The following is a 15335-nucleotide window of genomic DNA, read 5'->3' on the forward strand; positions in this document are numbered from 1 at the left end:
CTCCATTATTATTTAATAAAAAAGAGTGGCCAAATTATTCACAATTTCTTATTTTATGTTTCACTGAAGTAGAAATGTCATGAAGGTTTTCAAGTTAACAAATACTAACAAAAGAATTGGAATCAAAACATAAATATTACGAAATATTTACATTATTGCAGTAAAGTCGCACTAGAATCAGAAATTTACAGGAACCATAATAACAGTAAAGTGTACTACATCAGAATATGATGTCCATTATAAAATGGTTTCATAAAATTAAATGAAATTCCATAAATTACTCTTTCAAAAGAAAGGCAGAAAAAGGTATTTTTACCTTTTAATATTTCAGTCAAAAAAAAAACATCAGTTTCAACATGTTTGATTGTTAGTTATTTAGAGTAGGTTATAGATACTTTGCATGAGTAGATAATCATCTAGCAAATGGCTTTCTGCCACAAAATGTAAAAATTAATAATTAAAATTAATAATAAATAATAAACTTTGTTTATTCGCACCTTTCATACAAAGCTCAAAGTGCTTTACAATAAAAAAAGGATTACAATATACATCAAGTACTTTACATAATAATGTGCAAAGAACCAAATAATATATACATAAACTGGAAATTGAAGTAATGACAAAAACAACATAATACATATAATATTTCAGTAAAAACTATTTCCTTTTTAAAAGCCAAAAAAGAAAAAGACAACGTTAAACGTTTGTACACATTCAGTATGAAAGCACACTACATTGATAAACACATCAAACTCACTAAGCTTAGATCTGAAAACGTCACCACTTGGCGTCAGGGTGAATCATGTCAAATATTGACTGTTTCTCCATGGGGACACCCATTGTTTCCCTCCCCTATACACCACCCTCCATCCCTCTATGTCCCAATGTTTTCGTCGTCACATCCCTCGGTCCATGAGGAATGTCGGGTCTGTATGATTTAAAAATAGCCCCATCTCATCTTCTGCCTGACACGCTGCTCCAGCGAGGCTCATAGTGGTGCGAGCAGCAGGAATGTGAAGATGGCTACAGATCTGGGAGAGCTACTGGTCCCGTACATGCCCACCATTAGAGTACCGAGGACAGGAGACAGGGTTTTCAAGAGCGAATGCGCTTTTTCCTACGACTCTCCTGTGAGTATTATGTCAAATACTTCATGCATGAACGTTAAACAACAACTGGCGTCCCACAGACACGTGAAAAGCTGCGTATGGCGCGTAAGAGAGATTGGGGATCCTCGGCCATCATTCTCCTGCTCAACTTATGTGACAGCCTACAGAAATAAATAAACAACACAGAGGTGTTTACATCTTACAGCGTGACCAAGTTTCCCTCTTTCAGTTGGCGTTATACGAGATACAGATGTATAATGATAACATAAACGCTGCAAGTCTGAACGCTAGTTTGTACTAGAGAGCATTTCTGTCCTCTGTCTTTAAAGGCGTGTCAAATAAATAATTATGTCCCACGTTTTTATGCATTCCGCATCTTCCAATCCACATTAGACATCTAGTAATGTGTTACTTGTTGAGGTCAGACTGTTAAATATGAAATCTCCTTGATATCAAGAGACAACGACTGTTGTGTAGGATGAAATAGGTGAAAAATGGGATTTCTTAAATCTACACTAATAAGCAGTTAGCAGCCATGACCTATAAAAGAATCCAGGTCAACGTGGGTTGTTATGTTCTCAAGTGTACAAGCTCTGTCCACAAATCATGTATAATACCATATATTTTGGCGATCGGTATAGGAACTTTTACATAAATGTGGGTAAAGTGCACAACTAGCTCCCAGCTGTAAAAGTTTTAAAGGTGACTCAGCTGTTTGGAGTTCGTCATGTCAGACTAAAAGACAGGTTATTTTTACACACTATCTGTTCAAGCTCGTGTGTCACCAGGAGCTAGTGACAGGTTTTTCAGTCTGGTGGGCCCTCAACACCCTAACACACACCGGCCCTGTAACACAGTGTTTTGATTCAGATTAAACTCCGAAGTGTCTTATTTGTTATTAAAGACTTGGAAAATAATAATTCTGATTGTTTATATGTGTTTTTAATTTATTTATTTCTTAAAATAACTTTAATAAATAACAAACAAGCATTATGTAATTATATTATTTGAATAATCTTAGGTACCACCAAAAATTGCTGTATATATCATGAAACATGACCAAAATGTTATTGCAATATGCCTGAAGAACATTTTATTACCATGTCCAACAACAACAAAAAAGAAGCACCATAGTACTTATTGCAGCTTTGATGTTATTGTCATTTAAATCTTTAAGTAAAAGGCACTACTGTGAGCATTGAGCAATTAAATGTTCATTTATAATTTTATTTTTATGTCCATATTTTGTATTTCTAATAATACATACTAGATATTTGACATTAATATTCAGTGAAGACCTAGATTGTAAATAGGATGCAGGTATTTTAGATTATGCTCTGCTATGTTGAAGTGTGTCTTCTTTTCATGTATATGTTCATGTTCATGTCTTTGAACAGTCTGCTTTAATCTCTAATAGCAGTTTTATTCACACTTGTCTGGTAAATCTAAGTAGAAATATGTCTATATATATCTTAATGAAATATATCTTAGCTTAAATCTTGCTTCATCATTTGTTTTAGGAATCGGAAGGAGGTCTATATGTGTGTTTGAACTCATTCCTGGGTTTTGGAAGAGAACACGTGGAGAGACATTACCGCAAGACTGGACAGAGTGTGTACATGCACTTAAAGCGGCATGTGAAAGAGGTAAGAACAGTGACATCTTTTTTTTTTTTTTTTTTCAAGCTTATTGCTGGATTGAATTTCTTTTTCAAATTTCATAGAAATAGTAAAAGTGTGGTTGTATATTTCATTCTGCACTCTAAAGGAACCTGTACATATTGAATATGTCATACTTACAAACATCACAAAGGAAGCAAAAGAGATAAAGTAATATGTATTAATCATCGGTTTAAGGTAGTACAACACTTGTTGAAGATGGAAACAGTTCCCTATCCGTGTTTTGATGAAGAACTCACACTGTGTTTTCTGGATTTTTTATTTTTTTGTATGGAAACAGATACTTTGCATCCAATTTAACATAACTGAAAACATAACAAAAGCATTAACAGAAACTCAAGGTGCCAGTGAATTATATCTTTAATGCAAGGGGTGGAGGATATGCGGAACTTGTGGCGCTTTTTTGGACTTCTCTGAGCAGATTCTATGTGGATGTACATATATTTATTAGGCTACTTTTTATGTAGTAGGGCTGCCTGCAACTAATGATGATTTTGACTATCAATATTATTTGTTCGATCAATCGGATGGAAAAAAAGGTTAATTAAACATAATATTATTAATGAAAGAAATACAATTTTAATCCATTATTTATAAAGTTGTCCTCCAAACAATGTGCAATTTGAAGGCAATGAAAAGAAATATAGTGAAAGTAGGCCATCAAAAAGATAATAAAAAAAAACTTCCTGTTTGGCCTACAAAAATACGTCATCTCTGCACCACTCTATTGACACACACTGTTTACATTCACTTAAGTCATACCTGACTGCGTTTACGTGAATACTCGCTAAGATGGGCATTTTGATATAACTGTGTGTGTATTTGACTGTTAGACGCAATAAGTTGCGAAAAAGATTGCATGCTGTCTGAGAGGCGGCTTTGTGCGCGGTGCTTCAGGTGTGTGATAGCGTGTGAGTACTGCATCGAGTTCTTTCTGGCAGCTTACTGCTCTTAATAACTCTTTTTACCATCAAGCATGTCCTGCACTTCTCATTCATGCATGTTTCTTTATCGCTTTAACTTGTCAATAGTTTTAAGCAGTGCTGAGCTGACATATAAAGTTTGGTAAAGCCAGTGTGCCTGCAGGAAGTGGAAACTGCACAGATGCTGTCATTGACGCAACTCAGGAAATACGGACCTTATTAAAACAACTTTCAGTATAATGTATAACTAGTAAAATGAGGTATCACACCATTTTTAAAAGCAGGGTATCGTGATTTCTTGCTAGCACAGGTATATTGTGCATCATTAGTACAAGGTAGGAGGAACACACATATTACATTAATATTTCATAGTCCCTTTACTGTTACTGCTCTCATAACAAAATACAATTACTTGTGGTATTTTAAACTTACATTTAATGTCTAAAAAGAAATATTTTAGAAAAAAGTAGAAGCAAATTGTAATAATTTAGAATTTCCCATAGCAGCTCACTCTACAACCTCGGCTGTTTACCAGATGTGTTTCGTCCATACAAATGCGTCATTTACAGCTATTAAGTAACGTGACTGGCAGATGTTTTTCATCCATAGTGCGCAGATGGAATTAATCTATAATTAAATTAGTTGTGGATTAAGTCATATCTTTTGACTTTTTTTCCTCTTATGTTATGTGAGCATTCTCTAGTTCAAGATCTGCCATCCCACACTACTTTCAAAAGGTGGAAAAATTCACTTTAGCAGAGACTGATGACTGTTGGATTTAGAAAACAGCTTAGAGTTTGATTACCCAATGAAATGTAAAGGTTTTAGGTGTTATTTAGCTGCTACAGAAAAAAAAAAATTGAAGCTGAAGATTCAGCTATACTTTTTTCATCATAAGTTAATTTTTTTAGAGTTTTAAGAATCTGCTGCTATACTGTAAATAATTATATGATTAGGCAACTTATGCCCAGCATTAAAGGAATATTTGCAATAATTACAGTAAATATATTTACAACATGATAAATAAATTAACAACATGTTACATATAGAGAAGATAAATGAGCTGCATTATTTAAAACACCATATCTATATTGTTTGTCATAAAATATGTACTAAATCCAATATGATAGATTTTAAATCATCAGATACTAATGTATTGTCTCGTGTTTTGAATGTTACAATGGACGTCTTTCCATATCTTAGCAGTTTTGTTGATTCCCTGCCTGCTCCTATACATTGGCCTAACGATGACTGATCTGTTGGTCATTTAGAATAGGATCTTAATTATTTAATGGCTTCTTGTTAGTTCCAAGTGAATTTGGATGTGCTGGTTAAATGCTGCTATTTTCCTGTCTGGATCAAACAGCTGGCCCCATTCTTGTAGCTCTTGTGTTTTCTGTTTTAACTTGGGATTACATGAAAAGTGTGTCAACATAAACCATTCAGTAGTCGGCTTCCACAATCAATTAATTTTACCATTATGTGCTTTGTACAGAACGATCATTCCCATATGTAAAGCTTTCAGATGCGCATCATTCAGATTTCATCAAATTTGCAAAATGATTCAGTAATTTTTGTTGTTCTATATAGACAGTTTTGCAAATGTAACGTTATATTTAGCCTTGTTGTTTCCTGATTTTAATTACAGAAAGCCACAGGTGCTGCAGGGGGTGCCATACCAAGAAGAAGGAATGGAAAAGTATTTTTAGGTAAGTCTGTTTTGAAAAAAGTCCCAAAAAAGAAAAAAGTCCCAGACTGAAACTTCTAGCTCAAACCCTTTTGAATAAGCCTTATATTTTTTTATGTTTAGCCACCCCAGTCATTACTGGCTGGGACTAAATTTAGCTTATTTATTTGTATATGCAGTTAGTAACCATTCTAAATCTAAAGTGCCACATGCTTGCCCTGGCCTAATCTTGTGCTATGGAGGGTTGGTTTACAGTGGCCGGCTATGCCTGTCAGCTGCTGTGCCCTATCAACCTCCCAGGCTGACACACTTCTGCCATTGGAGGTGTGACGTAGCAGGTGGGGGACCTGCGGCCTCTTATTCTCTTGCATACAGTCAATATAAACGCCTCTTTGTGGACGATACGTCAGAAAGGATGCCAGTCATTTTGTAAACCCACAATGCTTTGCCAAACATGTCATTTAGACCACTCTGACTGTTCTATTAGGGATAATGTCTGGCTTGTCACTAGTGGTTTGGAGAGCAAACTGATTTGATCAGGTGTTTTCTTTAGTCTGTCAGATCTCGTTGCCATGTTCTAATGCAGACAAAACATTCATACTCAAACGAATTGAATTACTTTATTATACTTTTATAAGGACCAAACTTGTAGTCTGTATTTTAATTGAGAGACTAGAACAAAAATTTGTCCTCCCATTGCAGGGCTATTTAAGTGAACTGCAAAAAGCTATTTTAAAAGGTTTTTAAAAACCTGAAAAGGACAAAATGATAGTCACATCCTCTAGACTTTCTATTATACATTCATATACATTTTAACCTCAAATCTTAATGTTAGTTGTTCAGTCAAGGGAGCTAAAGAAAATGTTGAATCAAAAGGCTGAATCATACCCTTTTTAAGAGAAGGACGAGACAAACATGAATAGAAAGCTATTTTTGTGTGTGTACATTTTGTGCAGTTTCATCATGTGTTTATTAATTAATTATTTTGGCACATTTTTTTCTTTCAAGCACTTGTTCTAAATGCAGTCGGCCCTTCAGCTCTTGATTAAAAATTACTTTTTTCTGCTTCCTTTCCTGAAGATTTAGAGCTTAACCGTGATTTTAATGGAGATGATTATGAGTATGAAGATGAAGCCAAGCTTGTCATATTTCCAGACCACTTTGAGATCCCTTTACCAAATATTGAGGAGTTGCCCGCACTGGTTAGTGAGAGTGTGTGCTCATGCGCCCTGTATGCCCTGCATGCCAAAGGCCTGATCTGCCGTTTCAGTTTCAGTGCTTGCTTGTCAAACATCACATCATTACATTTTATTCTGTCGACAGATGGCCTTATACTTTATATACTCACTGTTCATCCTTCTTACTGTGTGCAGTGATGTCATGTGTTGCTGCCGTAATATGAGTTTTAGTTTTCCACTCTCACCTATGATGGAATATTTTGGTATACACTAAAATGAGGTAGATTAAAGTTTATTTCTGATTAGATCTGAATTTTATGTGGTTTAAAGCACAATCATCAACCATTTATGTCTGAATACACAGCATGTGCTGTGTTTTTATTGATATTTTTTAAATTATTAAGAGCAGAATGGGTTTTTTTAGTGGTAGACACAGACTGTTCAAAAGTTTGTGGTCAGTATGATTTGCTTTGAAAAAAATAGAATACTTTTATTTAGTAAGGATGCATTAAATTGATCAAAAGTAATAGTAAAGGCTATATATATTAAAAAAAAATTGTATTCATCAAAGAATCATGGTTTCCACAATAATATAAAGCAGCACATCTGTTTTTAACATTAAAGGTGCCCTAGAATTAAAAATTGAATTTATCTTGGCATAGTTAAATAACAAGAGTTCAGTACATGGAAATGACATACAGTGAGTCTCTAACACCGTTGTTTCTTCCTTCTTATATAAATCTCATTTGTTTAAAAGACCTCCGACGAACAGGCGAATCTCAACATAACACCGACTGTTACGTAACCGTCGGGATCATTAATATGTATGACCCCAATATTTGCATATGCCAGTCCATGTTCAAGGCATTACACAAGGGCAGAACGTCTGGATCTGTGCACAGCTGAATCATCAGACTAGGTAAGCAAGCAAGGACAACAGCGAAAAATGGCAGATGGAGCGATAATAACTGACATGATCCATGATATCATATCATATATTTTTAGTGATATTTGTAAATTGTCTTTCTAAATGTTTCGTTAGCATGTTGCTAATGTACTGTTAAATGTGGTTAAAGTTACCATCATTTATTACTATATTCACGGAGACATTTTTTAAACACTTGCAGTCTGTATAATTCATAAACACAACTTAATTCTTTATAAATTTCTCCAACAGTGTGTAATGTTAGCTTTAGCCATGGAGCATACTATCAAACTCATTCAGAATCAAATGTAAACATCCAAATACAATAAATCTATGGGGTATTTTGTCATTCAAAAATAAATACAATACTTACGCGATTAGACATGCTGCATGACGAACACTTTGTAAAGATCCATTTTGAGGGTTATATTAGCTGTGTGAACTTTGTTTATGCTGGTTAAGGCAAGCGTGAGCTCCGGGGGAGGGGAGCATGAGATTTAAAGGGGCCGTGCAGCCTGAATCGGCGCATATTTAATGATGCCCCAAAATAGGCAATTAAAAAAATGAATAAAACAAATCTATGGGGTATTTTGAGCTGAAACTTTACAGACACATTCAGGGGACACCTTAAACTTATATAACATCTTTTAAAAAGACGTTCTATGGCACCTTTAATAATAATAAGAAGAAATGTAGTACCAAATCAGCATTGATTTGGAGACACTTTGGAGTAACGGCTGCAGAAAATTCAGTTTTGCCATGCAGGAATAAATTACATGTTACAAGTTCACAGTGTTACTGTTTTATTGTATTTTTTTATCTAATAAAATGAGCCTTTTTGGGCATGAGAAACTTATTTAAAAAACATTAAAACATTCTACCGACCCCAAATCTTACCAATCTCAAATATTTGAGGATTCACTGGTTGTCATGTTGTATCAGTACACATGATGCAAGAAGCTTAATTTGTTACAGTTTATGATGTTCTATGTTAGTTGTTCATACAATACTTAAAGTAGCACACAAGTGAACACACATCTTTGTGCTTGTAGATGCTTGTAATTGCATGGTGTGTGCACTTATTGCTGCTTCTCTCATATTTATTTTCTTTATTACTTAATATTTATTCAGTTTTATTTTCAAAATTTTTAAATCTAATTAGCCGTAGTCTGCATGACTTTCCAGCTGGCTGTGGTTTATTAAACAGTCATAATATATTTAATATCATATTTAGCAATGAAACAGCAATAAAATAATGTTCACATGCCCCTTCAACTTTCAGGTGACAATAGCCTGTGATGCCATCCTCAATGCGCCATCTCCATACAAAAAGCAGGAGTTGGATTCATGGGAAGAGGAGATCCAAGTATCTAAACATGCCAGAAGCCTCAGACAGCAGGAGAATGGGGTTCGAATTCCTCCCAGGTTGGTCACGTGGAAGCCCTGAGTCATAAGTCATAAGTACTAGCACTCTAGAGTCTTCTGATGCTTACTTCAGGACACCCTTGAATCTGATATGTCTGTTTTCCCTGCCATGTGAAATAATATCAAAACAAGCTATTGATGTTTATATGTTTAGGATAACCTATTAATACACCCAGTTGAATGGTTAAATTTCTATGAGGCAATACATGGTGTTGGTTAACTGCATTTTAGATGAGTCATTGTTTGATATCCCTAATATATGGTTCTAAATAGAATTAAATGGGAACCAAATTATATCTTTTCAGATAAACTGAAATGCCTACAGGATTGAATCTGATTGGATATTGTGTAATCTTTATGTCTTGCTGTTGAACTGTTTAATGGAGCTTTAACAGTTTAGACAATTAAAGTAGTTTTTTTTTTTTTGAGAGAGAGAATTTCTTTAAATTCTTTTTTGATGTCCTACAGTGTTCTTTTTTTATGGTAATCGCAATAGAACTATTAGTAACTGTGCGCTCTGAAAGATCTAGTTTTTGTTTCATGTTGAAATCCTGTTCCATAAGGATACTCCAGAAATTCCAGAACACTAAAAAAAAGTTTTCATGATTTATCACAACATTTTTTATTTTGTCACATCAACTTAGATAATTAATGTGGTTCAGATAACATAATATTTTGAGTTACTGTTGATTAAACCAATCGCCTTCGTTGTATTAATTAAAATTTTTAATTTCAATTAACTCAAAATGTTAAGGCAGCCAGGTAACTTACTTTTTTTAAAGTTAACCAACAGTTCTTTTTCTTTTCTTTCAAAATTCCCTGGGGAAGGGTTTTCAGTGGCCGATATACTGATGCTGATATCTGGAAAGCAGGGTGTCTGATGACTAATATAATGTGGTTTTTAAAAGTAGTAAAGTTTAATTATAGTAAATTAGCCAAATTGATTACATTTACACTCTTTACCATATTTGTCTAAAAACACTTTTTTTTGTATTATTTATATTCTATTATAACATTTATTAATATTTTGAATTAACTTTTATTTTTACATTTTTAGTTTACATTTTAGATCCAGTTTTAGTCATTTTGTTATGTGCTTTTGTCATTTAAAAAAAAAATCTATATATTTATCTTGAATTTATTTTTATTTAGTAATTTTAGTATTTCAAATCCAACTTTCAGAGCAACATTTCTAATTTAATTTTTTTTTAAATTTTCATCTAACATATTTTATTATATTTCAGCTTTATTTCAATTACCAACATTTTAAATAGTTTTAGTATTTGTTAACAATAACAACTCTGAAGGGGAACTAACTCTTTTCTTTAACCATGATCTCAAAATGACCTAAAATATTGGCAATTGATTGGTCTAGCCGATATATTGATGTGTTGGAAATGCTCTCATCTTGGTCTACACAAACAGATTACAGTATATAGTTGGTGGATTATAGAGTAACATAGCCTCATCACTTTGATAACACCTGCATCACCTGGACTGAAATTTGAGGAGTTCCTCTCCTGCCTGTTTGAGTCTGCAATATGCTTTATGTCCTATTAGCGGCTGGAAGTGCGCCAAGTGTGAAATGAGAGAAAACCTGTGGCTAAACCTGACGGATGGCTCTGTCCTCTGTGGGAAATGGTTCTTTGATGGGAGTGGAGGGAACGGACATGCCCTTGAGCACTACAGAGAAACCAACTTCCCTCTGGCAGTTAAACTCAACACAATCACCCCAGATGGAGCAGGTAAGTGTCTCTCCAAGACAGGTTTCACACAGTTTCATGTCTCACACAGTCTTCCAGGAAATATGTTGGTCTGCATGTATATCACACAAACATTTCAAGCTCAAACATAATTAAGACAAAAAAAAAAAAAAAAACTTTTTTTTGTTTATAGAAGGTGTTTCAGTTCCATTCACTCTTTTGCAGATGTTTATTCCTTCGACGAAGAAGAAGCAGTGCTTGATCCTCACATATCAGAACATTTGTTACACTTCGGAATAGATATGCTGCAAATGCAAAGGGTATGTTTTTAATTTAATTTTTTTCCTACACTTTATTCATCATTTATTACTGATAATATTTTACAAATATTTATAATATTTGTAATTTTTCATGGTAGCCTATTAATGGGTCTTTATACATGAAAATATGTAGCTTCCTTTATATTGTAGGAAGGGAAATATGTTATATTTGTGGGTCTGTGGCATCAATTCTAAACAATAGTTAATTACTTAAGCAAAGACAAGCAACACAACAACAAATGTCTGTCTATCCCTCTCAGACAGAGAATGGCCATCATACAGACAACCACGTGCAGCTGCGTGTGAGTGACTGGGAAATGATTCAGGAGGCTGGTCTAAAGCTAAAGCCCGTTTATGGACCAGGATACACGGGCATCAAAAACCTGGGCAACAGCTGCTACCTGAGCACCACTATGCAAGTGCTTTTCAGTATTCCAGAGTTCCAGAGAGCGTGAGTACCTTAAAGACCTCAGTGGTTCAATTCATTCTACATACTCGCCTACATTCTCCTCCCATTATCATTGGGTCTGTGAAAAGAAAAAAAAAAAAGAATCTAGGTTTGAATGCTATCACACTGTAGAAGTGTCATTTCAGAGAAAAGTGTTTAGGCTCTTATTCTGTGCCGTCTCACTGTTTTTGATTCAACGTCAAATTCATCTAGCTAGGTTCTTTATCCAGTGAATTTAATATGCAGGTGTAAACAGTGAGAAATGAATGCTTTTCTTACCAGTATTTATATTTTAGGTATGTTGGGAACCTACAGAGAATATATGACTACTCGCCTCTTGATCCAACTCAGGATTTCAACACACAGATGTAGGTGTTTTTGTCATTGAATGTTAATATCATGTTACATTTATCATGTCTTTGTTTATTTCTGAAATTCAAATTACTTCTAATTCTTGTGTAATACAATGCAATGCAATATTATACATATCTTTACTACTGGTTTAATATGGCAGCAGTTGGGTTAGTTCACCCAAAAATAAAAATAATGTCATGTATTTCTCACCCTCATGTCTCTCCACACCTGTAAGACCTTCTTTCATCTTCAGAACAGATATTTTTAACTCGATGGCTCAGTGAGGCCACGAACTTCTCAAGATCCAGAAAGGTACTCAAAACACATTTAAAACAGTACACGTGAGTTCAGTGGTTCAACTTTAATATTATAAAGCGAAGAGAAAACTTTTTGTGTGACTTTTCAACACTATCTAGTGATGGGCGATTTCAAAACGCTGCTTTGAATCTTTTGAATCAGTGATTCGGAGCGCCAAATTCATGTGATTTCAGCAGTTTGGCAGTTTGACACGAGATCTGAATCACTGAATCGAAACAAAAGATTCGAAGCAGTGTTTTGAAATCGCCCATCACTAGATACTGTTGAATAAAGTCGTTATTTTGGTTTTTTTTTGGCGCACAATATTAAGGTTGAACCACTGAACTCAAATGAACTGTTTTAAATATGTTTTGAGTACCTTTCTGGATCTTGAGAAGTTCGGTGGCATTGCTGGCAATAGAGGCCTAACTGAGCCATTGGATTCCATCAAAAATATCTTAATTTGTGTTCCGAAGATGAACGAAGGTCTTTACGGGTGTAGAACGACACGAGAGTTGAGTAATATATTAGTTTATTTTCATTTTTGGGTGAACTAACCCTTTATGCCCTTTAGGTATCTAACCTGGAATGTTTGTTTTCTTATTTTTCAAGGGCAAAACTTGGTCATGGACTTCTCTCAGGCCAGTATGCAAAACCGCCAATGAAATCAGAACTAATTGAACAGGTGATGAAAGAAGAATACAAGGTATTTGACTTGGTCTGTCTTGTTGATATTTGGCTCAATTAGGTTTGCATAACTCTGCTTAAACTTACTAGATCTGCAGGTGCAGTCCTTTGCATGCTGTTTTGCCTTGGTTGCTAGACCAATATGCTTGTACATCTGGTTTAGATGTTTGTTTGAGAGAAGACACAATATCAGATATTAAACATTTTATCCCAACAGTTATCTAATATTCTTGAGCTAAATTGTTTTGGGTGGCCTTCTTTTTTTGTATGACTAAATTATAGTATTTTTGGAAGTTCCACTGAATTTCTATCAAATTGTAAATATGCTTCCATAATAATATACTTCCTTTCTCATCCAAAGAAAACATGGACTGTTTTTTATTTTAATTTCATGCTATATGAAACAAAAAAATTCTGAATGCTATTTTCCTAAAGAACAGCTTTGTGGCCTTTAAGAGTTTTTTTAGAATGTCCCGCTGCAATCCAGCTTTCTTAGTATTTCTGATGGCATTTTAAAATGTGTTTGGTGACCCTGAGTCTAGATGTGTCATGTTGTTTTCTTCTGTAGCAACTGCAAAGAGGGATTTCACCTAAGATGTTCAAATCGCTGGTCAGTAAAGGACATCCAGAGTTTTCTTCAAACCGACAACAAGATGCTCACGAATTCTTCCTGCACTTAATTAACCTGGTGGAGGTACGACTGTGTGTTTCTATCTTATGTGCTTCTTTTGTGGAAACTTAATATTACCTTGATTATTATGATTTAATGCCTAAAAAAGATAGTTCACCCAAAAATGAAATTTCTATATAATCACCCTCATTTCACTCTAAACCTATTTGACTTTCTTTAGCTGAAAGATGTAGATGAATTACTTTTATTTTATGGAAAAATAGCAGCTTGAACATTTTTCTTGACTAATCCTTTTGTGTTCCATACAAGAAAGAAATACATATAGGTTTGGAACAACACAGGAAAATAATTTTATGTGAAATATCTCTTTAAATCATTTGAAGTTATCATATATTTTAAAAAATGATTTCAGAGAAATGGGTTTCTAGGGTTTGGCCGGAATTTCCCCAGACGTGTTTGTAGACTTTGAGTCTTGTCAGCAGGCTCTGGTTTCAGGAGACACACTGGACTGTACTCTCTACCCCTCTACTGGCAGACACACACTTCAAGTGACTTTCTCAACTGTGTTAAAATTAGATACCCCTATCAGTTACACAGATAATGCTTCCTGTTACCCTCCCCACTTGGTCTATGTCCAGAATGAAAGCCGTTGCCTTCCATGACACTTTTCTGTGACTTAAAAACAAACAACAGTAGAAGCCACACTGTTAGACTTTTACAATGTGAGATATACTATGTAGGTCAATAAGAACCAGTTCCCAACCCATTTTACATTTTACAATGTGACATACTTCAGAATTGAATGGATCATGCAAAATGGCTTCTTTATGACAGGTGGTAGGAGGGGAGGGGCTGGAAAATATAAGTGCTTGTTGACATCAGCTGAAAAGGAAAGTCAATTCGAGTTATTAAGGAGCATTCACACTGATAGCAATTTGCTTTTGACCAGAATGATGTTGCGATATGAGCAACATCATGATCAGTGGTGATGTGGCAAAGTTACAAATACACTACTGTTCAAAAGTTTGGGGTTGGTAAGATTTTCTAATGTTTTTTTAAAGTCACATTTAAAAGAAGCCTTGCTCAGCAAGGCTGCATTTATTTGATCAAAAATACAGTACAAACAGCACTTGTGTGAAATATTATTACATTTTAAAGCTGTTTTGTATTTTAATGTATTGTAATTTAATGTAATTTATTCCTATGATGGTAAAGCTGAATTTCCAGCAGTCATTAAGCCAGTCTTCAGTGTCACATGGTCCTATAGAATCAAAAATCATTCTAATATGCTGATTTGCTGCTCTAGAAACATTTCTTTTTATTATCAATGCTGAAAACACTTGTGATGCTCAAGTTCAAAACAACATAATTTTTTTTTAAATAAATGTTTTGTAACATTATAAAGGCCACTTTTGATAAATTTAATGTATCCTTGCTGAATAAAAGTATCATTATTATTTAAAAAAACAAAACAAAACAACTTTCTAACCCTAAACCTTTGAACGGTTGTGTAAGTAGCGATGTGATGTGGAGAATACCAATGGGAGTGCAGGGAGTGATCGGCCACCTAATATAGTTGGATAATGCGGTCAAGTAGGAACGCCTACAAGCAACCAATGTTAATGTCTGTGGACATATTTATATTTGAACTAACATGCACAGATGAATCTTTCACAGTAGAGATAGAAAACTGTATTATGAAAATAAAAAGGGTCCTTTTTAATTTGATGTGGTTGTTTACACAAACATATCAAGCTTGATATGTTTCTATTTTGTTTGGTTTTGAAGTGATACATTTAATCAAGACCTAATCTTTGCTAACATTTGCTTTGGTCCTGACAGTGCACATATACCAAGAGGGTCAACCTCATTAAACCAAGACAGAGCTATAGTCCCTTGAAATGTTTTTAGTGCTCAGAAATGTTGACTGGTTTATTTGTAGCTGCCTTCAGCAGTGCCTTGTGTGAAA

At 34.5% G+C, this 15335-nt stretch overlaps 1 protein-coding gene across 1 annotated transcript in view; it reads left to right on the plus strand.

Moving 5' to 3' along the window:
* The first annotated feature begins 926 nt into the window (after nt 1–926).
* usp13 (ubiquitin specific peptidase 13) overlaps nt 927–15335 on the plus strand; it is a 29382-nt gene continuing 14973 nt past the window's right edge. Inside the window, exons 1-11 of the mRNA XM_067373224.1 lie at nt 927–1130; nt 2630–2755; nt 5360–5420; nt 6479–6600; nt 8784–8926; nt 10487–10671; nt 10855–10949; nt 11210–11400; nt 11694–11765; nt 12661–12754; nt 13304–13429. Of these exons, the coding sequence (XP_067229325.1) occupies nt 1020–1130; nt 2630–2755; nt 5360–5420; nt 6479–6600; nt 8784–8926; nt 10487–10671; nt 10855–10949; nt 11210–11400; nt 11694–11765; nt 12661–12754; nt 13304–13429 (1326 nt within the window). The 5' untranslated portion in view covers nt 927–1019. The remainder of the gene's footprint in view (nt 1131–2629; nt 2756–5359; nt 5421–6478; nt 6601–8783; nt 8927–10486; nt 10672–10854; nt 10950–11209; nt 11401–11693; nt 11766–12660; nt 12755–13303; nt 13430–15335) is intronic.

The sequence above is a fragment of the Chanodichthys erythropterus genome, chromosome 21, assembly GCF_024489055.1.
Source record: "Chanodichthys erythropterus isolate Z2021 chromosome 21, ASM2448905v1, whole genome shotgun sequence".
In the NCBI taxonomy this organism is placed as follows: domain Eukaryota; kingdom Metazoa; phylum Chordata; class Actinopteri; order Cypriniformes; family Xenocyprididae; genus Chanodichthys; species Chanodichthys erythropterus.